Source organism: Scomber scombrus, chromosome 17 (assembly GCF_963691925.1).
Source record: "Scomber scombrus chromosome 17, fScoSco1.1, whole genome shotgun sequence".
NCBI classification, from domain to species: Eukaryota; Metazoa; Chordata; class Actinopteri; order Scombriformes; family Scombridae; genus Scomber; species Scomber scombrus.
This window is the reverse complement of record NC_084986.1, coordinates 18590004-18614149: the sequence shown is the minus strand read 5'-3', so window position 1 is coordinate 18614149 and position 24146 is coordinate 18590004. Positions and strand designations below refer to the sequence as shown.

At 38.3% G+C, this 24146-nt stretch overlaps 2 protein-coding genes across 3 annotated transcripts; one reads left to right on the top strand and one right to left on the bottom strand.

Moving 5' to 3' along the window:
• Positions 1–527: 527 nt before the first annotated feature.
• Positions 528–9166, bottom strand: nrbp1 (nuclear receptor binding protein 1). The gene is made up of 18 exons (XM_062437282.1): positions 8665–9166; positions 7948–8203; positions 7617–7739; positions 6483–6584; positions 6302–6391; positions 6147–6187; positions 5796–5890; positions 5571–5654; positions 5420–5478; positions 5154–5252; positions 4936–5068; positions 4689–4779; positions 4277–4327; positions 3760–3895; positions 3464–3517; positions 3313–3376; positions 2414–2469; positions 528–2309 (listed from the first exon to the last, which is right to left on the bottom strand). The coding sequence occupies exons 2-18, from the start codon at positions 8173–8175 to the stop codon at positions 2214–2216; spliced, it is 1602 nt and encodes a 533-aa protein (XP_062293266.1). The 5' UTR covers positions 8176–8203; positions 8665–9166; the 3' UTR covers positions 528–2213.
• Positions 9167–11195: 2029 nt separating this feature from the next.
• capn3b (calpain 3b) lies at positions 11196–24141 on the top strand. Of its 2 annotated transcripts, XM_062436997.1 has the most exons (23): positions 11196–11543; positions 14415–14484; positions 15078–15196; positions 15766–15899; positions 16531–16699; positions 17090–17173; positions 17262–17353; positions 17669–17746; positions 18447–18607; positions 18725–18894; positions 18984–18995; positions 19635–19843; positions 19999–20035; positions 20412–20435; positions 20660–20746; positions 21435–21512; positions 21615–21672; positions 21751–21815; positions 22249–22317; positions 22410–22488; positions 22620–22736; positions 23026–23084; positions 23839–24141. In XM_062436997.1, the coding sequence occupies exons 1-23, from the start codon at positions 11232–11234 to the stop codon at positions 23863–23865; spliced, it is 2310 nt and encodes a 769-aa protein (XP_062292981.1). In that variant the 5' UTR covers positions 11196–11231; the 3' UTR covers positions 23866–24141. The 2 variants fall into 2 exon arrangements, with proteins under 2 accessions (XP_062292981.1, XP_062292980.1); XM_062436996.1 differs by lacking the exons at positions 11196–11543; positions 14415–14484; positions 15078–15196; ... (7 more) ...; positions 18984–18995; positions 20412–20435 and adding an exon at positions 19032–19047.
• The last annotated feature ends 5 nt before the right edge of the window (positions 24142–24146 follow it).

Sequence of the window (24146 nt, the reverse complement as noted above, 5' to 3'; positions counted from 1 at the left end):
GCAATGTGTTCGTCAGCATGAAATGTGTTTTATTCAACTGTTATTTGAGCACACAGTGTGACTTTAAGTATGTACATGAATATTCTTGTACAAGGGCTAAAGTTTCTTAAAATTTTGAACAAATAATTGATAATTCAAACAATGATGCTCTGAAGGTAGATCATCATGCTCCTGATACAACAGGATTGTTTTTTGTATAAATAATTTAAACAATTGTATTTTGTCATTTGTGAGTCTTTGTATGTTATTCCACTGAAACTCAACACAAATCCCAGCAACTTCATTTATTCACTATACAGATAAAACAGCATCAAAAGACAAGTTGACCAAGGACAGGACCATGCAGAACTCCCGATGTAGGCTCTCTCATGAAAGACTTGATGCATTGTTAATCATTTGATCACTATATTTCCTCAGGTTGTTTTACACCGTTTTAAAATTCAACTAGAAGTCATATGCTCGTAAGGGTCCATTCTCATTCAAAAAATACTTATACACTTAACACAATTCAACACCAAGACCTTACGTGCTGATAGTGTAAATCTTTATTTCAGGAAGTGAAAAAGGGGGTAAATGCATTGCAGTAACAGAGCAGTGTCCAGCATACAGTGTACAAGATGGTAACAAGCATGCCAGGCAGTCCCACACTTGTATTTTGCAGTATCTACAGACCCTGTCATAAGGTAGTCACAGCATTGAGTAGACAAGACTTGGATAGCTGAATTTTTTAATAACGCCATTTCCAAATCAACCAAGTTCCTCCTGTTGGTGTGAGGATGCCGGAAGCCACAGGACATTTCCAGCAGGAGTCAAATTATATAAAAAGTGTACAATAGTGCAAACTAGCCAAGAGATCCATAAACAATTAACAGATAAGAGTGGTCTGAACAAATAGCTGAATATGTAAGTGTGGGAGCATGTTTAAGCTCTGCTATCACACAGAATACTTCAGCTATGAAGAAAACCAATAATTCACTGCTACAATATGTTCAAATTTCAGTCCCAAGATTGACCAAAACTTTTTGGAAAGTCACTGCATGATAAATTACTTGAATCTATCTGCACCATGGATATAATGAGAGATCTTGACTCCTGATGCAAGCTTATTGTGTGCACCAGTTTCCATTTAGATATACAGAAGCATACATGCATTCACCACACCTGTTGACAAAACACCATAGATCATGTGCTTAAAGACCAAAGCATCTTCAAATGGCACCGGACCAATCTCTCCTGTGTAAAATGTCATCTAAACACAACCTTTATTTGAACTAGCCCTAATCAATAAGTGCTGCAATGGGCTACTTTAAAAAAAAAACAGAACCTACAGTAGAAGTTGGACCACAGTCAAGTGACGACACCCTTTTCATAGAAAATAACAGCTTGATTTAAAGAAAGAGTAGCCATTAAAAGCATACATTTAAACAACCACCGGCCTTAGTGCTGGAAGTGAAGAACACATTCAAAAAAAGATACACAAATAAATAGTTGGATTTTGAATATTTTATCTGTAGCTGTTACTCTTTAACTTGTGTTGCAGCCGCATGTTTCATGACTACATTGTATTTTTACAGAATTTTGAAGTAGAAGTGATGTTGCATCTGTTGCACAAACTAGCTTGATGCATTCAAGAGTCTTCGAAAACTGATACAAGGTAGGACAATGCCTCACTCACTGCTCAAGAGAAAGTTAAAAGGACCAGACAACCAGACTAGACCTTACAACACCGTAACACATACACCTCAGTATGCCAGGACAAAGATTTTTTTTTTCATACAACTATTAAACAGTTTGAAGTAAAAATGTTTAAAATACAGTTTTAATACTGACTCAAGGAAAATACTGCTGTTATCCAGTTTTGTTTTGCTTACCTCTACCATTTCTTCACTACTTTAGAACGGAAAGAAATAAGCAAAAAGTGACACATTTGTATTTTCCTTTAAGTTGCAACTAGGATTTCCTCTTTTAAAAGAGAAGCAGATGGCTGTATTGGGTGGGAGGACAAAAAAAAAAAAAAAGATAGAAAGCGACAACCACTTAGTGGCAGCTTTTCCCACCAGAGGATACAAGGACAGGCTGCAGGATCTGCAATCAGACCAAGGATTCCTCCCCCTTTCCTTGCAAAGCTTTCCAGCAACTCGGGAGATGGAGCAAAAAGCTAGTCCTGTCGAAGAGAACGAGGAAGACTGGCAGAAGTCCTGATGAGTCCTCCGCTACGAGGAAACCGTCACCGGATTGAGAGAACCATTCCGGCTGTAGAACTTTGAGAAGGCCTCTTCAAGAACAGATGCAAGCCGTGGCTGATCGCCCTGAAATGGAGAGACAGTGAGGTTTAAGAAACATCTTCTGCGTTGGTTATACTACTAATAGACTGAGTTTTAGAGTCAGCAGGGTCATGATGAACTCCACTAACCTCACTGATGAATCCGAGCTGAACAAGCTCCACAGACAGCTCGTTCACGTTCTCATCTAAACAAAAACACAAGGCAGTCAGAACACTTGCATGGTGACCAAGTGATGAGGACTCAATGGGCAACAAGCCTGTCATGTCAGCATCACTGACTATCACAAATTGTGCCATTAAAGCATTCACCTTTGCTACTGAAGTCATTTAAGGAAACCCTGTGTATGAATGGGTCTTCATGAATACAAGGAGGTACACTCATACCATTAACATTTTACAAACTACAGATTGTAGTCATAGCTGCTGGCACTCATGCAAACACTTCTCTGATAACTAATTTTGACACTGCGACTAATGGGCAACAGAGACAAGTTGATACAGTGAACTTGTTAGCAAATAATTGCCTATTTACACAACCAGCAGATACAGAGCGACATTAGCATTCACCTGGAGTCACATTTTGGCTACTTGGTTAATGCAAGTCCAATATTCAAGCTCCTGCTGTAAACATCTGGCTCATCAGCTGCTAAATTATTAACTGCTTTCACTAGCTATTTAGCTTCGTCTACCAGCTGTTTGCTGTTTAGCTTTGTCTGTGCTGTTTGGTACTGAGCAGCTAGTGTACAGTAGAGTTTTTATACTTGTGGCTGAAAAAAGCTGCAGGCAGTGACTAAAAACCACACTGGTGAGAGCAGTGTGTGTGAACCAAAAAAGTAAAACTGTGGTATGCAAGACTAAAACAAGAAGTTGAAAGATGTTCAAACGCTTTGTACATACATGATACTTATGTGGGTTTGTCAGTACTAAAACTGAGGGTAACAGCAATATCTGCAAATGACATGTTGATGTTACAATTTTACGTGCATAAACAAAAACAAAATTGATCTTCAAGAAATATAAATACTCACTTGGTAACAAATCACAGCTCAAGTGCCTGTTCAATTTATCCTCAAGTTTCAACAGCAAGGTCAGCTAAAAGGAGAATGACAAAAAAAATTAACAAAACAGCATGTTCACCAATAACCATAAGTAGAAGTCATATTTAGAATTGATCCTTACATGATGCTTGGTGCCCTCATCAACAGGCTCGATATTACACTGCATTTGAAGGACCTGTGGAGTTACAGAATATAACAGTTAAATGTCTGGCTGAAGAGGAGTACATGAACTGAAGAGAAAATGTCATGTCATGGCCTATTAATACTATAATCAAAGAAATAGCCAATGGGTGTTTTAATAGTAGTGAATTACTATTTAGTCACAAATATCTGACATTTAAGTTATTAACAAAAAAAACCCATGATATTATTTAACTGAGGTCTAATTTCTGTGCGCTGCTACATCCCAGTTCTTACCTTCCTGGTCTCAAGCTCTGCCGGTTCGGGGGTCGGGCTTTTGACTGAGGGGGGCACTATGGGCGACTTGACTGTCTCCTGCTGAGGTTGCTGTGGACACGGCATCCCAAACGCAGTCAGAGGATAGATCCCGTTCCTAATACACCACAGAGAAAAAGCAGTACAACTTAAGCTTGAAACAATTATACTCTACAATTCGGTTAATGATTTCATGTTGTGCTGTTGAACACACAAAATCAGATGGTATATGTAAATAGTTTATTTTTTAATTATGTACTTCACAATTTACATACATTTAGCTCTTGTACAACTGGAATATCCCAATGTTGGCCTAAATTAAATCTAACAAGAGAGTTAAAGGCATTTCAGTGGTGGTATGTCAGTTTCTCATAGTAATTTTCCCATCCACATATTACCATGTTGTTGTCGCTTGTGCCAAACTTCAATAAATGTACCACCTGATTTGACTTAAATGTCTAGGTCCATGTTCCCAGCTGTGGCATAATTGTTTCCTTACCTGACATCTTCTAGGAACTTGTCCAGCTCAAGGGCAGGAAACTGGGAGAGTCTGAAGGAAAAGACAAGTGTTACTCATGCTGAATATGTGAATTTTTTCCATTTCACTCCCCCAGATGTGTCAGGAAAGTTCAGAAATAGTGTCACTTAACTGTAATGTAACCTTTTAAAACCACAAAAAGATTAAAAATTATAAAAAAAAATGTAAATGTATGATTATGAAGCCCAGTCAACATCTAATTTCATATCACAATGTGCTGTGATAGAAGAACATACATATGTATGTGTTCATATGTAAACATAAATAAACATGATAAAGTGAAGACAGAGAAGCACATGAGCCAAAGATTTTCTCCTCTTCCTAATTCCACATTTTAATCTCTATAATGTTGTTTTTGATACTCAAGACTTACTTCATCTGAACTCCCTCCCTGCATTCAACAATCACCAAGTTTGGGTCCATGTTCTTAGTCATCTCTTCTAAAGCATTTTCTGGGATCATATCTGCAGGAAAACATAGAACAAAACAATCAAGTAAAACACTTAGCTCATTTCAACTTTCAAATAAAACAAAAAAAATAAAATGTTTTTAGTCCTTTTCATGTAAAATTGTTTTATTTGTTTTTAAAGTACTGCAGGTTTTGTGTGTGTGTCACTTACGCTGGTGGCCAACAATGCAGTGTGCAGCCAGCAGCTTGAGTAAAGGCACCTCAAACAAGGCCTGGTGAAACAACAGCTCCTTGGCTATGGGTCGCTTACTGGGGTCCACCTCCAGACACTTCTGAATAAATTCCTGAAAAAGTGGCAGGAAAAAAAAAATTGAGGTCATGGATTTCTCTCTTTCAAAGATGCACCCAGGCTTTGAACATTTCGCTCACCCGTTGCAATGTGTCCTCTAGAGACTGAATGGCACTGTTTATGGCTTCTTGGGACACGTAAGACGAATCTCCATTACTCTGGATTTCTAACACAGCCATCTGAGGGCAAGATTAGACAAAGAAAGATGTAGATCAGAACTCTTTTATCTGAAAAGATTTTTGAAATTATTTCCACATTTTCTGTTTTGTATCCTGATTTCTATTTCTGTGACTGCCAAAAAAGCTGAAAAACACTGACTGCCCAGAAGAACAAGCCCTCCTCTCACCTCCAAGGCGCACATTCCAAAGGAATAAATATCCACGGCTGTGGTGACATTGGCAACAGCTGAAAGCAGACATAAACTGATCAATATCACAAAAGCACCACCATTAATCACCACTGTATCTGAGACAAATGAAACGCTAGCAGGATCTTACCTCCATATTCTGGAGCAAAGAAGTGAAGGCTCTTCTGCTCTTCCCGGCAGGTTTTTACATGGTTGTTAATGGTATCTGGAGCAACTAAAATTGTGGAAAGAAACCATGAAAATATTAATATAAGGGTAATAATAGTCAAGGAATCCAGAGCATCAACAACATTTAGTTATTAAGGTACATAAAACATTTTTTTCTCAAATATCTCTTGTTGTAAATGATTTCTACCTGAGCCAATCTTGATGAGGCCGTTGTGCTGGATGAAGATGGTATCACATGTCAAGTTGCCATGAATGATTGGAGGGTCGCAGGAGTGCAAATAGCTGGAAAAAGGTGAAAGAGAGTAAAATGGTTGATTAATGCAGCTGTGTAATGAACCGTCCAGACCTCTTAGATCACCTAGGGCAGATCTGCTTTCTGTCCCCAGAGTCCAATCTAAACATAGAGAAGCAGCGTTCAGTATTTACGCACCACATATCTGGAACAAACACATTTCTAAGCAGTTGAACAATTAATCAGTTTAATATTTCTGGCCACATTAATCAAGTAGCTGGGAAAAAGTATTTTTGTTATACTAACCTGAGAGCTGATAGTATCTGTATGCACCAGCGCTTCCAGGCCTGACAGGAAAGAAAAAGTTGATGTGACACATTAAGAAAACAAAAAAGGGTAAATAGGATTTTTTATCAACTGTCTGCAAAAACCATTGTTAAGTTATCGTACAGCTTTCACACCTTTTCATTCATGGTCTTGTGGTTTTTCTTTGTCTTTTTCAAAAACTGTTTGAGACTTCCTGAAGACATGTACTCAGTGATGAAAATGACCTGCAGACAGAAAAGCAGACATGTAAGAATGACAGCATAACATAAACACCAACTGAAAAAAGAAAAGAGCACTCGTGATATGATCTCCTACCCTCGCTCTGTTCTCTTTCACTTCCGCCCAGTACTTGTGGAACTTCACAATGTTTAAATGCTCCAGCTGGATCAAGTTGTCAAAGACCGCTTTGACTTTTTCCTGTGAGGAGAAAAAAAAAGAAGAAATAATCAATAAAAACAGAAAGCCACATATTTAAACTTGTAACAACATTAGTTCTGTGAATGTTATTCTCCATTTTTTGGTAAATCTTAGTCGGGATTTACTGTTTTATTACAAAATATTTTTACAGTGCGGCCCAAGTGAGCTCATTATGTGTTAACAACATGCCAGTTTCCAATGACCCGACCATGTGCCGACCAGCAGGTTGGATTAGTGGCTGGGTAGACCGTCCAGTAAGTGCAGGGTCAGATGCAAATTCCACTGTTGTAACTGAGTGTTCATTGAATGTCATTCTGGGTCTTTCTCTTAGGTCTATACAGACCATCAGCAATTTAATGTGCAAGAAAATCCTACTGAGAACCCCTGATTTTGCTTCCAGCATATTTACACTGAAAAAGTGCCTTTTAAATATCTGATCACTGAGCAGCTCAAACTGCTCCAGTTGTGGGTTACATGCCTTGCTTATGGGCATCCAGCAGCAGCCAAGCACTGATTATCATGCATTTTGTTTCATAAGTAACTAACAGACCACATTTTCAACTGATGTCATTTCCAGGGCCAAGATAAGAGACAAAACCCTCTTCAGAATGAAACAAAACCATGCTGACTAAAACATTAAAGGCAATATTCAGAGCCTTAAATACCACTTATTTTAGTCTGCTTGCTCGCTCTCCTTCAAAATTTCTGAAAATCGTTTTTATAACTTCACTGGTACACAATGAACTTTGGTTTGGTGCTGCTGGCAGCAAACAGCAACAAGTCCAACCACTTGCTAAGGAGATTAAAACCAAAAGGAGGAAGGAAAACCAGAAAGGCTTTCACATTGTTAGCAAGATCACAGTAAAGAATGCAACCTAACACAAATACAAAAATACATAATCCTTAAAAACCATGTCAAGGCATTTTTGTCCTCCTGCTGATATCATTGCAATAACGATCATTTGTTATTATATTGTACATATTGAACTACTTCAAATTAATTGTACTGCGTCAGCCTAGCGAAGCACCCACCTCCTGCAGTTTGAAATTTTTCCTTTCTGAGAACATGACCTCATTCCACACCACCTCAACTCCTTCCTCTGTGTCCATGGCCAAGTAAGCATTATCAATCCCGGGGACGTTGCGCTGATTCACCTTAAGGGGAAAAACAAAACAATGCATGAGGTATTATCTGCACCCTAATAAATGTAAACTCTCAGGCAGATAATAGAGGAGCCCTGGCAGAAAAAGCAGCTCTGTAACCTTGCATTATGCACAGCCAGGAGGTTCCTGCCTGAGGACCTCGAGCTACCTTCAGGTAGATAAGGGATGAGTAACTCAGAGATGAAAAGCAATCCTCTACCTCTTCTCTACGTTTCTGCCAGCGTCCACACGGACTCTCCTCCAGAATCTCTGACTCATCCTCGCTCTCCTCTTCCTCATCTTCTGTGGCTGCTGTGGCGGGAGGCTGGGTCACCATGGAGACAGGAGGAGACACTGATGACACCGTCTGACCTGTGGCTGCAGTAGCCATGTCTGCTTTCCCCTCTTGGGCAGTGTCCTGGGCCTGCTTGTTCTCTCCCTCAGACATCTTCGTCGTTGTCAGGCCCTGCAGCCGGCTGTGTGACACAGAAATGCCCCCAACCACAAATATTAACCCCCCAGTCCATGACACAGGCTTTCCAACTATTCACAAAGTTAAACACAGAACCATGAGAATGAAGTGTCACTTGAAAGTAAGCTGGCATGTGCGTGGTATGGTGCCATATCAGACAAGTTTCTATGTTATATGTTATTGTTAGATTGTTGTTTATTTGTTGAATTTTTATTGAACCAGTGAAACAGTGTCTATGTTATTTGTTAGATTTCTTATTGAATATGTTTTGAACGCTGAACCCAGGCAAAATCCTTGTACTTCTATTCTTTCCAAATAAATGATATATGACATGCTGCTGAGTTAAACAACATTAACAGCTGAGCAAAGAGAAGTTAGCTGAGGTAGCAGTCAACAGGAAAGGCCAAAATAAACCGCAATTAAAAAAGTATTAAGAATATGAGTACTAAATAAGGTGATACATACGTGTTGAAGACGGGTAATGTGACGATGCCAGCTCCAGTTTAGCAGACCGACCCCAGCTTGTTGTTTAGCCTTTTTAGCTTTAAATCTTCTCGGTTCCTCAGCGGAGTTGGCAGCTAGCTTTGTGACGCTGCTAGCTCCTTAGCAACGGCAGAGCTAACGACTTCACTACCGGAGACAGTGGCGGAAACAACCGGTGACAACGTCCACTAAATGACCGTGGTTTTATTCAAGATTAACATTTAATGTATCTATGAGGTGTTTTAGTTGCTTGCTGGGCCAGCTAGCTGGTTAGCAGCCCACCGCCCCTTAGCTGCTGCTTCTCAAGACCCCAGCCCTGCTAACTACAACACAACAGCAGTCCTACACGTCTTTACTGAGACACAACATTACAGCATTTCATCGAAACTCGACAGAAGAAACAAAAAAAGGGGGTCAAAGAGAGACGTAACTTTATATTTTCGACTTAAGCTAGGTTAACATTTAGCCAGATATGATGGCGACAACTTCCAGATGCACACTGCACTACAAGCCCCGTCACGTCAGAGCCGACCGCGGTTGCCAGGTTGAGTTTGTACGATCCCCCTTCTGCAATGTGGATAAACGGCAACACAGTTTATTTGTTTGTTTGTACTACATTTCGACATGGCACAAACGATTCCCCCAAGATATTTTAACATGTATATAAGATACTCTACTTTGAATAATAATCTCTGTGTGATGTGTTTTTTTTCCAAAAAAAAGTTGTGAAAATCTTTAAAATAAAATAAAATATACAAATATGCACCTTTTTTTTCAAAGCAAGATGTCTCCTGCTTCACTGTTAAGTCCATTGTCAGTGTTTGTGCACTGGAGGCTTTAAGTTTGCACATCACACTTGTATAAGTTGAATATCAGACCACGACTTGCTTCCAAAGCATGGCTCTATCATAGGAGCTAGATTAATTATATGACAAAATCATGATATTTGAACGTACTATCGTAATACCTTTTTCAAACAATTAAAATATTAATAATTTTGACTTTATGTGACTATTTTTATCATTCCTAATTTTTCAAATGTTATTTGGCTTCCATAGTGGATATTCTAAATAGAAACCAAATGAGAGTTACCTGCCACATAAAGTGTTCTCTCCACCCAGACTAAAATTGAAACAAGAATGTAGGTTTCTCTCAAACCTGGCAACCCCTCACCTAACATCCACCTATTATTTGTTATTGGCATAGATTGACAGATGATCAGGCCAACTGAATACTGAACTATGATAAAAGGCTGGTTTTGTCAGCTGCAACAAACCATTGACAAAGAAGTAAGTATTGTGTTTTACCACTGGATGTCAATATAGCTGATATTTGGATATGTTGGACCCAAGGCTATGGAGGTCATATGTCCAACTCCAACCATCAAAGAAAGCTACCCACCAAACTTACAACTTTCTAGAAATCACAAAATTTCACATGTATTAATTCAACTGTTTATATTTATTTATTAATTTATTTGTAAATGATTAATCACCCAAAATGTTTATGTGTTTATAACCAGGTGTGACTGCAGTGGAGAATACCAAGTCCCTTCATTTTAGTTAATTAATTAAGATAAATAAGATGTTTTTCTTAACTGCAAATCATGCAAAGATATTCTAGTAGAGCCCCAAATTTAAAATATAGACCTGTAAATGTGCATGATAAGTCACCTTTAATTAAGAATTAATCTCCAATGCTGTAATGTCTATTGATGTGTTATGAATAAAGGGTCAGACTATTAACAGTTTGTAAAGGTTAAATAACACAACATGTGTGAAATCCATGCTTGATCATTGAATGTAAACTCCTCCTCATGTCAAAAAAAGACCCCAAATTACCAGGAATTTTACTGTGGACATGACATCAGTGTCCTCAATAGTTACACTGCTGGTTGAAATGCTGACTACAGTCATTTCATTGGTACGTTAAAATATTACATTTAAGTTATATATATAATCATCAGGTTAATGATGACTATTAACTAGAGGTGTTATTTTTCTGTAGAGCTTTGGCTCAAGTAAAAAGTGGGTCTCAAATTGCGTAGGGGAACAGTCACTGCATACATGATCATAACCATCTGTCATCTGATTTACACCATATCTTTTTCAAAATACCTCCAAAAGTGTTGCAATGTTTGCAGGATGTATGATACAGACTTTGGACAGACTCACTGAGCAGCAGACTGTGACCTGAAAATGTTGGGATGGGGTCAGGGTCCCTCTCTCTCTTCGAGAATCCTCCTCCCCTCCTTCAAATTGGCCTATATTTAGACCCAGCACTGGGGACACAACAGTGAACGAGTGAGTGCTGGCGTGATAGTTAGGGTGGTGACTGTTCATTGAGCAGTGACAGTTTTTCCATCAAATAAAGGAACTAAAAGTAAATCATCAGGGTCAGGGAAGGCACAGGAAGTTCTTTTGGGGCTGTTTTGCAAGTTCCTGCTCTGTTTCTACACATAAGGAACGCCTCCTGAGTTTCTTTATTTTTCACTTTTCAACTGACCTCTGAAGAAGGATTACCAAAAGGCTGTGGTGGATACTGATAAGATGGGGGACAAGCAACAAAAACGGCCTCTTGTTGAGGAGACAAAGGTGAAAGTGCTTTTTGAAACTCAAGCATCGCTCGGGCCCGATGACAAAGCTGATCACCCTCTCACTGGGACCAACTCCATCTATTCTGCAATCTTAAGCAGAAACGAGACTGTTAAGGATGCCAAGCGTCTTAAGACTTTTTTGGAGCTGCGAGACAAATACGTGCAAAAGAAAGTATTGTTTGAAGACCCTCTTTTCCCTGCAAACGACTCCTCGCTCTTCTACAGTCACAAATCTTCAATGAAGTTGGAGTGGAAACGTCCCTCGGTGAGTGCCAGTCTTCTGCCATCACTTCCCTTAAGCCAAGTCGTAGCTAATATAAAAGTGGCTCTCACATGTTTACAAAAGCTCTTCTTTAAAATCACCGTGTATCTTATCACTTCGTCCACCACAGATGGGTGGGTGGTTAAGTTGATATGGGTGCCTGCTTGGTGGTGCATAGCTTTGGGTTCTCACCTTCTGCACTCACTGACAGCTGACTCTCACACAGGAGGACGCTCGCTGTCAGTGTCAGGAAACATTGTGGCAACTCAGTGTTGGCTGCACAGTTTCATATTTTTCGGATATACATGACATCCACAAATATTTGATGTTCTTCCAACTCTCTGCACCAATGCCAAATGGTATTGACATGTATCCTTGATGGCAGCTGCTAAAGGGATGTTTGGCAAGAGACGGTTAGCTTCGCTCAGCATGAAGAGACACGTGTCCTTTACTCGCAGTACCTGCCAACACAGTGAGAAGCACGTAAACACAAACAGACACAGAAATACAGACAAGTGACACAAACTCTTGACCAAGACTTACTGAATTAAAAGTAGCAACAATGTAAAAATACTCCGGTCCAAGAAAGTCCTGCATTTAAATTATGTTTCAGTAAAAGTACAGAAGTGTTAGCAGCAGTGATGGAAAGTAACCAAGCACATTTACTCAAGCTCTGTACAGAAGAGCTGTTTTGAAGTACTTGAGTTTAAGAGATGCAACTAACAATTATTTTCATTATCGTTCAACAGTCCAAAACCAAAAATAGTTTACTACCATGTATGATAAAGAAGGGTAGAAAATCATCACATTTTAGAGGCTGGAACCAGCAAATGTTTGGCGTTTTTACTTTAAAAATGACTAAAATATAGTCAAAAATGGTTGGTGATTCATTTTCTGTTGATTGGCTGATCAATTAATCAATTAATTGTTGCAGCTCTGCTTGAATTATTCCATATAAAGGTTCTTTATTCTTGAACTCTTTTAAGTTTGAAAAGCAAATATTGTAGCTTTTACTCTACTACATGGAATCCAGTGTAATACAAGTTGGAAGCTTAATTACTACTTAATGGCATGTAACTAGCCATTTAGCTGAGATTAGTGATACATGAATCCAATCCAGTGGTCAGCAGTGGAGCACGCTCTAAATGCGGAACATGAGGCTGCCTTTTTACAGCCTTAGTTAAGGCCAATCGTGTGATGAGTGGAACAGAGTCACTGCTGTGAAGCCCCTGATTTAAAACTGAAAGCTCCCCCTGTGGATTTTTCTTGTAAGCAAACAAAAGTTATATTTACATTCAGCCACCAGAACACACTGAGTGTATCTTTATGGTCTAATGAACATTTTGATTCTATTTCCTTCCTCATAAAACATTTCAAATGCAGATTTTTTCTTAAAAGTTATAATCCTGCATTGTTTACATCCATATTTAGTAGCTTGAAAACAGGGACCTTACTTACAATGAAACTGCTCTTTTGCTTTTTTTTGTTGTTTTTTTGTTACTGAATTGTTTCAAAAGGCTGATCTTTTGTGCTTGTGACCCCTTAAAAGAAAGTGATTCCTTTTTCATTTCCTTTTTCGTTTCCTTCTCAGACTGTTTATTTTAAGAATTGGTAGAGGCCTTAAAAACATTTAATATTTCATAATCAAAAGGCAAAAAAATAAGAGAAGTCAGAAATATATACTGCATATACAATACTTTTATTACATAATTTCATATCATATCAATATAATTCGTTTTTTATGATAACATTTATATAAACACTTTATTCATTCTTATCCCTTCAATTTTTTTGGGACCCTTTGGTTGGGAACCCCAAGTTGAGAACGCTTAATATAGAACGGTTAGGGTAAGAGTTGGGTTGCAACATGAATACATGACATGACATGTAATATAACTGCTTGGATAAGCTGATTAGTTCCAGTAAGCACACAAAGCAGTCAATCATTCATGCCATCACAGAGATATGCAGTTCTGAGATGAGAGCTTCTCTGGATTCAACACAACGTTAGCACTTGTTCAGAGGCCTAAAGGGTCATGACCAGGAGACCTGTAGCAGCTGCTTCTTCATAAATATGTAGCAAACGCAGAGGGGGTTTCATGGTCCCTGCCCCAACCCAGCTAGAGAAATCCATTCAGCTGGGTTTCAATTGCAGGGTCAAGTCCTCATATTGTCAATAATATCAAATGTAAAATACAGATTTTAAACCATATATTGTTGTAGAGTGTGAATGTTGCGCAAATGATTAAAGTGACCAATCAAGTTTTTAATTTTACAATAAGATTTACAATCTTCATACAAGACTGGCTATGATTCAGATAATTTTGGAAAGACTGGAAACATTTTAATATCTTGTAAATAGAGAGGATTTCTCAATAATTTAACACATAAAGAAGACATGCACATTCTAATGTAAGCTTGTTCATTCAAACTGAAAATATAATAAAGTTGTTATAGAGTGCAGAATAATATGAATTTTCCATTTAAAAAGTGTAATTAAATTGCTAGAAATTCTTGAAATTACACTTCAACTCTCCAACTTGCTACTGTAAAGTGTCCACTTGCCACTTCTGTTGAATATTGGACCATGATTGGTACAATATAAATAATATACACACATTTTCTGCCTTCATCAGATGAACATGAAAACATTCTTCTAGTGTCAAATTCTGTACGCATATGTCACTCTACACAATGAGGCCCAAATATCTGAATGAAACACTTTTTGAATGGAAAGGGCTTTTCCATCAAATGCATCTGTCATTTCATCTGCATGGTATTTCACAATGAGAAAACTCTGGCACCAATATGGGGCTAACTCTGATTTCACAACACATGCAGCAATACTACCTAACAATCTTTTTTCTGTGACAGGAAATTTGTGAAAACCCCCAGTTCATCGTGGATGGTGCCAACAGAACAGACATCTGTCAGGGAAAACTGGGTAAATTTCTTTAGCTGTTTCTGCTTTTAAATAATAATAATAAGGAACTCAAAAGCACTGTGCTGCATGGAAATGATTGACGTGAGTGAGAATTTGGTGATTAAGGATTTGATACATGCTGGTCATCCCCTCTCTGCATTTCTAGATTTTCCAATGTGGACAAATGGCTCCACCAGGATATGACTGTTTGTATGCTAAAACCTATATGCTCAGAAGTCTAAAGTATGAAATAATGATAGAAAAGAAAAAGAACGTTTCTGAACATAGAAGTCATACGAAAAAAGTCACACAGTTTAAACTTGGAAATTCCAGCTAAAGACGACTTTTTAAAATTTGTTATACTTGCAGGAATTGTCCAGTCAGGGGAAACAACCAGAAAAGATCAGTCACAACACTGGTTTGAGCAAAGCTATGTGGGGGGAAAACCAGAACCAGGCATACATAATACAGCTGGGATGACCATGAGAGCCTTAGCTCAGTTACCTTTCTGACACCTGCAGCCATATGGTTTTAATCGCTGACAACTGCATTACTTTATGACGTGCTACGCTTGGATCAGATGTTTTCATAGCTCATTAATCTGCTGTTGACAGGTGACTGTTGGCTGCTTGCTGCCATCGCCTGTCTGACTCTGAGTGAGAAGCTGCTGTACAGAGTGATTCCCCCGGATCAGAGCTTCACTGAAAACTATGCCGGCATCTTCCATTTCCAGGTTTTAAAGTGACATTTAGCATATTGTGAATTACACAGCTGTTCTTTTATTTATAATATCCCTGATCATGAAATGACTCTTTTTTTATCATTTTTTTTGCTACAATTTAAATTAGAATGAGGATATACAAACCTTAGAAAAAATCAGTATTAAATATGATATTTTACATGTGAAATGTCTTAAAATGTGTTGAAGCACATGTGCTGTTATGAATATGTGAAGGTTGATATTTCATGTGAAGGTTGTTGTTTTCACAAAATCCCATGCGACTTGAATTTTCAAATGGCAAATGGTGTGCCACATATGGTCAATTATGCTGATATATCAACAAATATTATATAAATATTTCTATTGACGTATTCAGTTAATAGTTTAGAAACTGTATCCAGTATCAGGTTATATTAACTCAGGAGAGAAAAATGATAACTGACAAAAAATGTTTGACTGTAACCTTAATAAACAGCTATGAATCACTATTTATCTAAACAACACTTTGCCTTGTGATATTTCTCTCCTCTGTCTGATCTCTGTTGTCCTGTTTTCACTCTGTTGCATCTCCTTGGACTCAGTTCTGGCGTTATGGCGAATGGATCGATGTGGTTGTGGACGACCGCATCCCCACCTGCAAAAACCAGCTGGTGTTTACCAAATCCTTCCGAGAGAACGAGTTCTGGAGCGCTCTATTGGAAAAAGCTTATGCCAAGTAAGTGTAGTCTATTAATGTGCACTGTGACGCAGAGGCGTACAGATCATCACCTCCATATGTTGCTGTCAGATTCAGTGGTGGTTTAGATTTATCACCATCCACTGATAGAAGTCATTTAGTCTCAGCAGTCAGTCTTCAGGAATATTTGATTATTTCAGGTGTTTTGCAATGCATTGTTGTAAATGTTTTCATCACAATCACTAAATTCTGTTCGGGTTTAAAAAAAAAAAAAAAAAAAGTTTTGTTCTGCGAAAACATCATGTATTCTTCAACCTTTTTACAGGTTTTTGATGCACTGTTTTTCTCATGAAGTAAAATGTTATCATTCTCAACAAATAGAGAATCAATATAAGGCTACTCGATTTTAAGAAAATCTGTCAAACAAGATGATTTACACAAGGAGCCACTGACCTCTCACCTCTTCAAAATATTTCAACTTAAATACATTTTAAGTCCCAATTTTAAACTAAATGTCTTATGACAGTGGACATTTTTTGCAGTGTGGTCTCGCTAACGAGGCCTACAACTCCTGTGTCCTCATGTTTCTCACATTGCTGCAGACATCATAAAAAAAATCTACGCTTGGACATGTCGGCACATTGACGAGAATGATTGACCCCTCTCTCAGGTTGCACGGGTCTTATGAGGCACTGAAAGGGGGTAACACTTTAGATGCCATGGAGGATTTCACAGGAGGACTTACCGAGTTCTTCGAGCTGTCCGAAGCACCGAAAGAGCTCTTCAAGATCATGAAGAAGGCCCTTCAGAGAGGTTCCCTGATGGGCTGCTCCATAGATGTGAGTGGTAGTGAAAACTGGAAAATAAAGTGCACAGAAAACAGAGAAAGGTAACAGTGTACAGAAATGAAAACAATACAGAAACGTATGACATCATTTGACACATGAAAAACAAAAAAAAGGAAGAAAACTAGAAAAGCAGCACCAGGCATAACTTTACACTGTAAAAACTAAAAAAGTGAAACCCTACATGTGAAACCCACCTTTTCCCAGACAAACAACTTAAATTCAAGAACTTTCTCAAATTTAAAGTGAATTAAAGTGTAAAATGTTATTTTGTCACTCCACCAGCTCACCTTTTAGTCTTTGAAGCCAGAATAAATGATCATTTTGTAGGAGATATTCCCTCAACAGCCATTCTGCGTTTTGCTCATGTGTTGTATCTCCTAGATTTCTTCAGCAAGTGAAATGGAGACTCGGACTGAGCAGGGGCTGGTCCGTGGTCATGCCTACTCCATCATAGGCCTGGAGGAGGTACAGTAAAATATCCACTGATGTGCAGATCTGGTAGTCATGAGACAATGCCTTTTGTTGAGTAATGTTGACAGGATGTTGTCTCTAGTGTGACGAGGTTGCAAAGGACACTAAAATTCGTCTGATTCGCTTGCGCAATCCCTGGGGTTGGGTGCTCTGGAAAGGACCCTGGAGTGCAAAGTAAGATGTGACTCGAAAAAACATTTTTCTTGAGACTGTAATATTAGACTCTAATATTTGCAAATCATTCAAGCTGCTTATTATTATGTTGGATTTCTGCCAGTATAATTGGAAACACTATTGTAAAGGATTGAGGACCTAGCTGACAGTGTTACTATTCCTAGTCCTATCTGCAGACACCATCCAATTTGAACCAGGTGTGACTGATAAAGTCCATACATACTACAAGCCCATATGTAATGCTGTGCTACAGTATAGCAGCTCTTTTTCTCATGCTGTGTTGAGTGTATATAATGTGGCTTTATCTTTCCACAGTTCAGAACAATGGTCCACCATTTCCATTGCAGACAAGGACAACTTAAAAAAACAGACTGTGGAGACAAGTGAGTTCTGGTGAGTTAAACAACTTTGAAATATCCTCTTTAATGTTTACATGTTGGTCCAGAAGCACCATGAAATGCATTCAGCCATCATCCACAGGTAAACAATTCCAGACCGTTCATTACCTCTAAAACCAATGACCATCAGCCTCAGCTGCGCTAATGTGCTAAACATTAGCTTACTATACACGTTGACATGCAAACACAGATCTTCTATGATACATTTTAATGGTAAAATATCACTTTTGATTTTTACCTACAAGAACTGACAAATTTATATCTACATAGGGAGCGGGTCCTCTGCCATGGAGGCCGCCATGTTTCTACAGTAGCCCAGAATGGACGAACAAAACACTGGCTCTAGAGAGGGTCTTTCATATTTTTGCATGTTTTATGGTCATTGTAGGGGAGGGAGAGCTTGGAAGTTGAGGGAGTGTGGAGAGGTACTCAGTTGGTTTCCATCTGTAAACTCATCACTAGATGCCACTAAATCCTACAAACTGGTCCTTTAAGATTGAAGAATTCCATTTAACAACTATCTGCTCTGGTGTGATGACCATTACCTGAAAGATTTTTCACTTAACTAATTATTACTAGTGTGGTCAGTCTATTACAAATGAACTTTAATTTATTAGAATCAAAATTCTAACAAATCTGTGATGTTTTAGTCTTGTTCCAAGTTCATTACAAGCTTCTTTCACGTTCCCATCCAGGATGTCCTTTGATGATTTTAAGAAGAACTTCACTAAGTTAGAGATGTGTAACCTCACCCCTGACACGCTGCAGGGTGATGAAAGGAACAGCTGGACGGTGTCGGTGAATGAGGGTCGCTGGGTGAGAGGCAGCTCTGCCGGTGGCTGCAGGAACTTCCCAGGTAGTCCTCAGCTTTTTTGTATCACCTTGTATTCCTTTAAAAGCCAATATTGGGCGCATGTATCTAAACTTAGGTCATGTGACTCCTTGTTGCTGATTTAGACTTTGTGTTTTACAGACACCTTCTGGACGAACCCTCAGTATCGACTCCAACTGTATGAAGAGGATGACGACCCAGAGGATGAGCGGGTGGCATGCACCGTCGTCGTGGCTCTGATGCAGAAAGGTCGGAGGATGCAGCGCCATCAAGGGGCCAAATTCCTCACCATTGGATTTTCCATCTATGAGGTAGTGATCACATGACGCTAAAACAGTGAGCTTTGCTCCAGGTGACAATGAATTGACATCACATTGAACTTTTTTCTTTGTCTCTGCAGGTGCCGAAGGAGGTATGCCCATCTTGGAGAAAGTCGTTATTTTAATGAAGTCAGCGATTTAACAGTAATGGCCTGCATCTCTAAAGACATCTCTCTCTCTCTCGCTCTGTGTGTGTGTGTGTGTATGTGTGTGAGCTGTAGTAGTACTTGTACAGTTGTAGTATAGTTGCATAGTAGTTCAGGTTCTTGTAACATCTCTATAAAGTAAACATCACAACACAGGCCAGTTTACATATAGGATTACTTTCACTCTCGACTAATTTATCAGTTGTTTTTTAAAAATTATTCTACCAATTATTGTCTACAAGATAAAAAAAATACCCGTCACAATTTCACAGAAAAACAAGGTGACAATTCCATATAGTTAGTTTGTCCAACCAGAAGTAAAAAATATAAATATATCAATTTTCCAGCTATATAAAATAAAGAAAATATAGCAAATAGCAAATCCTCATATTTTAGGAATGAGCAAATTGGGTATTTTTGCTTCGTAAGTTACTAATTGTTGTTGATACATTTGCTGATGATGGATGAATCAATTTATATTTTTAATATGTTTAATTTCATCTTTTTAATTTTGATTACTTTCCTCACTTGAATCTCATGTTTATGTCTTCACTGTTTCCACACTGTTTTTTCCCTCACCCACAGATGTGTGGACAGAATAACCATCTGCAGAAGGATTTCTTCTTGTATACGGCCTCCAAGGCCAAATGCAAGACTTACATCAACCTGCGGGAGGTAACGGAGCGTTTCCGTCTTCCTCCAGGAGAGTACATCATTATCCCCACAACCTTTCAACACCATGAAGAGGGGGAGTTCATTCTCAGGGTCTTTTCTGAGAAGAGGAGCACCTCTGAGTAAGTACCATTGAGACTGTGTCAGGGGCCATATTTGGTGGTGGAGCTGATGTAATTTGGGGTTGAATTGTTTGCAGTAAAACTGTAGAATATAGCAACACTTTAACAATAAATGTCAGGAAAACTGATGTGTCTGTCTCTGTTTCTCCTCACAGGGAGGCAGAGAACACAATCGAGCCAGCTCAAATACAGGTTTGTAACGTGATGATTAATATAGTGGTGTCAACATATATTTTAATATTTCTGATTGATATTGCAGGGTTGAAACACATATGTTAAGCAATTTTAGGAAGATTTTTATTTCCAGTCACACTACATGTCTCATTGTCTGTTTCCTAAAATTGTATTTAAAATGTCAACTTTTGGGTGAGTATTGAGATATCAGTGTGCATTTGATATGCTGTAAATCTAAATTGTGTAGCCTTCATATTTCATCAATCTCATTCTTCCAATCTCTCTATTCACTCATCATTTTCTCCATGAGTAACTAACAGACTTGCGTATTCAATCTTTCCTCCATTTCATCTCATTTCATCCTTCTGTCCTTCCTTGTCTTATTGTCCATCAGCAAGACAAGAAAATGAAAGAAAAGGTAATGCATGCATGTAGCAATAGCATTGTTAGATTGCTTTTAAACTAACCACTGCTCCTCTTCATCATGTGATGGCTTTTAGCAGTGTTGGCGATGAGAGTTTGTGCCATTTTTATTATAATAACTAATTGAATAACTAAAAATTAACTGTCTCTCTTCTGCTGTTTTTGTCTTTTATCATCCTTCTCTCCCCTTGACAACCACTGCGATTACCCACATGCCAGCCTATTGTATTTGTGTCAGACAGAGCACGCGCCAACAAAGAAATTGAGCATGACGGCATTCGGGGAGAAAAGAGGAAGAAACCAAAGGTAATTGACTTGTGAGGGGTTGCAGAGTGTGTGTTATTGTTGTGCCAAAACACTTTCACTAATGCCACCCAGCAAATAGCGCAATGTGACATTTGCCCTGCCGTAATTTCTGGAGACTGACGGCTCTGAAATGCAATCTTGACCGGGTCGAATAACATCGCTGGGAATACAACAATTGACTTCGAAGCCAACCAACCCCAGTGGCTCAGCTGCACCTGTTTTCCTGAAAGGCCTCAGTGTGTATAAGTCACATGGTCTTTTTCTCACATGCTGCTCTCCTCTGGCAATATAAGGAAATGCATCCAGTGGTAATAAATCATAAACAATGTTGTGATAGTTACTGTATAATGCAACTGGAACAAATTGAGGAAATTAAAAAGAAAAGTTAAAATTTTTTCATCAAATAATATGGTCATATAAATAAAGATCACAGCTCATCAAATATATATAATATCTATTTATGCATAAACTGATAAAAATCATTTGGTAAACCATTGAAAAACTACATTACCCTTTTGTATGGCTTTACACATCAGAAAAAGCCACTTTCTAGAAGAATGAAGATATCCAAACTTTAGCCCTATACTTAAATTCAACTTCTCAAAATCCTCAAAAGAATTTAAAAGTTTCTTTTTGGTACTAACTACAAATATATTCACAAATTATTTCTTTCTTACCTTTCACTCAGAAAAAACACTTTGAACCCGAGGAGGAAACAGAAGAGGAAAAGCAATTCAGAGCCATTTACGAACAGATATCTGGTGAGGTGAGTACACAGAGAGACTGAGGACAACACTGAACAAAAATTATGAATGTCTGACTATTCTATGTGAACTGATAAGTAAAACATTATTCCTTAATCAATCAGGACATGCAGGTCTGTGCCAGTGAACTCAAAACAATCATGAAGAATGTGTTCTCCAAACGTGAGTACACAGAAAAGATCATGTTCAGGCTTTGCATGAGGTGCTGATCACTCTTAACCGAGCTGTGCTTTCCTACAGATAATGAAATAAAGACAGAGGGTTTAAGCCTGGAGACGTGTCGGAGTATGATTGCCTTGATGGATGTATCCTTTCAGTTGGCTCAGACTGCAGATGTGTTTATGTGTAGGGTGGACAGAGCAGCCTCATGTCACGTGTAATTACCAAGTTGTTGGTTTGAATGTGTGTACTTGCTGGGGATGTTGAACGGGAAGTGCTGATCATCCCCAGTTGCTCAGTGGAGCTTCTTTCTACTGTAGAAACGTAAGGAAAGTGCAATTATAGTTTTATAATTACACCACAAAAACATTTGTTTTTAGCCAATTCAGTCTGTATCACCGGGTTGGATTGGGGAATAGCTGAATAGCACTAAGAGTTTATTTCGGGCTCTGTCACTTTTTTAAGTCAAATGATAGAAACAAAATCAGAAGGTTAGACCGCCCATTCTCCATGTTAACTTTCAAAATGACATAACAAGCAATACTTTGTGTCATCTTTCCATAACGGAACCATTTTCAGACTGATGGGACCGGAAAACTGAATCTGCAGGAATTCAAACACTTGTGGAAAAAGATTAAAGCGTGGCAGGTAGGACAGTTTAAGTTACCTTTACTTCTACTGCTCAAAGTTTTGGAAAAAAAAAAAAAAGAATCTACCAGTTTTTATTCTTGTGTTTGCAGCTGATCTTCAAACGTTATGATCAAGAAAAATCCAGCTCCATCAGTAGTTTTGAAATGAGGAATGCTGTTAATGATGCAGGTGAGCAGCGAGACATCTTCACCCAGCGGCCTTTCTTTTCTCCTCACACCCCATACTTTGTGTGTGAATCCTGTGTTATGATATAAACTATTGCATGCGTAACTGATCTGTTTCTTTCTCTCCACACGAAGGCTTTCACCTCAACAAACAGTTATATGACATCATAGCCATGCGCTATGCAGACGAACACCTAAACATCGACTTTGACAGTTACATCTGCTGTTTCGTAAGACTAGAGGGCATGTTCAGTAAGTACTGGTACTGTATGTTACCAAAAGTCAAACCCAATTTATTTTGATGTAACAGGTAAATAAATGTGAAATACCAAATGTTTTAACAGAACCAGTGTCGATAAAAACACTGAATATATTGAGGGAATCCTTTACTGATCCCAGGAGGGATATTTAGGATTTGTTTTTACATTTTTTAGGGTGGATTTGCATTATTGGAAGGCCAAATTGAACTTGCAGGTGTGCTGCTGAACTCAAGGTTAATATTAAGAATGAAATGAATACTGATCTGCTATATCTCTTGCAGGGGCTTTCAATGCCTTTGACAACGATGGAGATGGAATTATTAAGCTCAATGTCCTGGAGGTCAGCCAATTTAAGTATTTTTATCTTCACAACATGCTCTTTTATGCTATATTATATGTTGCGCTTGGTGTTACTTTTTTAAGTAATTATAGAGATTTGCTTGTGATGAATAGTTGTGATGGCTAGTTGCTTGAAATTTTCAGGGATTGTTCTGCAATATCAGATGTCTAACTTATAAAATAGTTGGCTCAAAGTGTCATATCTGCCAAGTTATGGCTTGCTGAAAATTTTACATAAAAAATATTTTTCACACAGAGCCACATCAGATCTTTTAAACTTTGATATATAATACTAATTTTATAGTTCTTTCTCAGAAACTAAGTGCAAAATCTGAAAGAAATCAAGCAATCATTTCTGATTTATGAAGCATTAAAAATGGAAATGCATATTGTCCATATATGACAAACACTTCATTGTTTTGGGTGACTGTTTTTAACTCAAGGTCCAGTAATTTTTCAAAGGTTTTATCGATATGACACAGTCCTCAAACTTTAACTAAAATGTGAGTATAGTCCGAGGGACCATAAAAATAGGAACACATGTAGCCTTGCAAATTAATGCTACCTTACTTAAAATGTTTAGATTCAATTGATTATGTTTTGAGGCTGTATTTTTGATGATTTTGCATGTGGCTGACTCTTATATTGGGTTGTGTTCTTTATTTTTCTGGTCACTCAATTAATACTGGGGTAAATGTATTTTCAAAAAGGAACCTTTTGGGCTCATCTTTGTCTTTCTTTTGCTCTCTTTCCAGTGGCTTCAGCTGACCATGTATTCTTAGTCACCTTCTTGATCCCTGACATATCTGACAGTTGGTGCTCGAGTTCAAGAAAACAAAGTTTTCATGACTCCCTGGACAGCTTCTTACTTTTCTCCAATGAGCCCAAATGTAACTTTGCACAGATTTTGTGATTTCAACAAAATCAGACTTCTCCGGTTTTACATGATAATGAGATTGTTTTTCCTAACTAAACCTATGATGGTTTAGATTTAATCTTAATGTTGTTTAAGCTTGTTTTGAATGACTGAAAACCTAACAACAATAAAGCTGATTCCTGAAAA

Excerpts from the sequence above, each read along its gene's own strand:
- capn3b (XM_062436997.1), top strand. The coding sequence starts at position 11,232 with ATGGGGGACAAGCAACAAAAACGGCCTCTTGTTGAGGAGACAAAGGTG. Across the intron at positions 15,197-15,765 it reads CCGGCATCTTCCATTTCCAG|TTCTGGCGTTATGGCGAATG; the intron begins GTTTTAAAGTGA and ends CCTTGGACTCAG. Across the intron at positions 20,747-21,434 it reads AAAAGAGGAAGAAACCAAAG|AAAAAACACTTTGAACCCGA; the intron begins GTAATTGACTTG and ends CCTTTCACTCAG.
- nrbp1 (XM_062437282.1), bottom strand. The coding sequence starts at position 8,175 with ATGTCTGAGGGAGAGAACAAGCAGGCCCAGGACACTGCCCAAGAGGGG. Across the intron at positions 4,780-4,935 it reads CTGCATTGTTGGCCACCAGC|ATATGATCCCAGAAAATGCT; the intron begins GTAAGTGACACA and ends GTTTTCCTGCAG. Across the intron at positions 2,310-2,413 it reads AGCTCGGATTCATCAGTGAG|GGCGATCAGCCACGGCTTGC; the intron begins GTTAGTGGAGTT and ends TCTCCATTTCAG.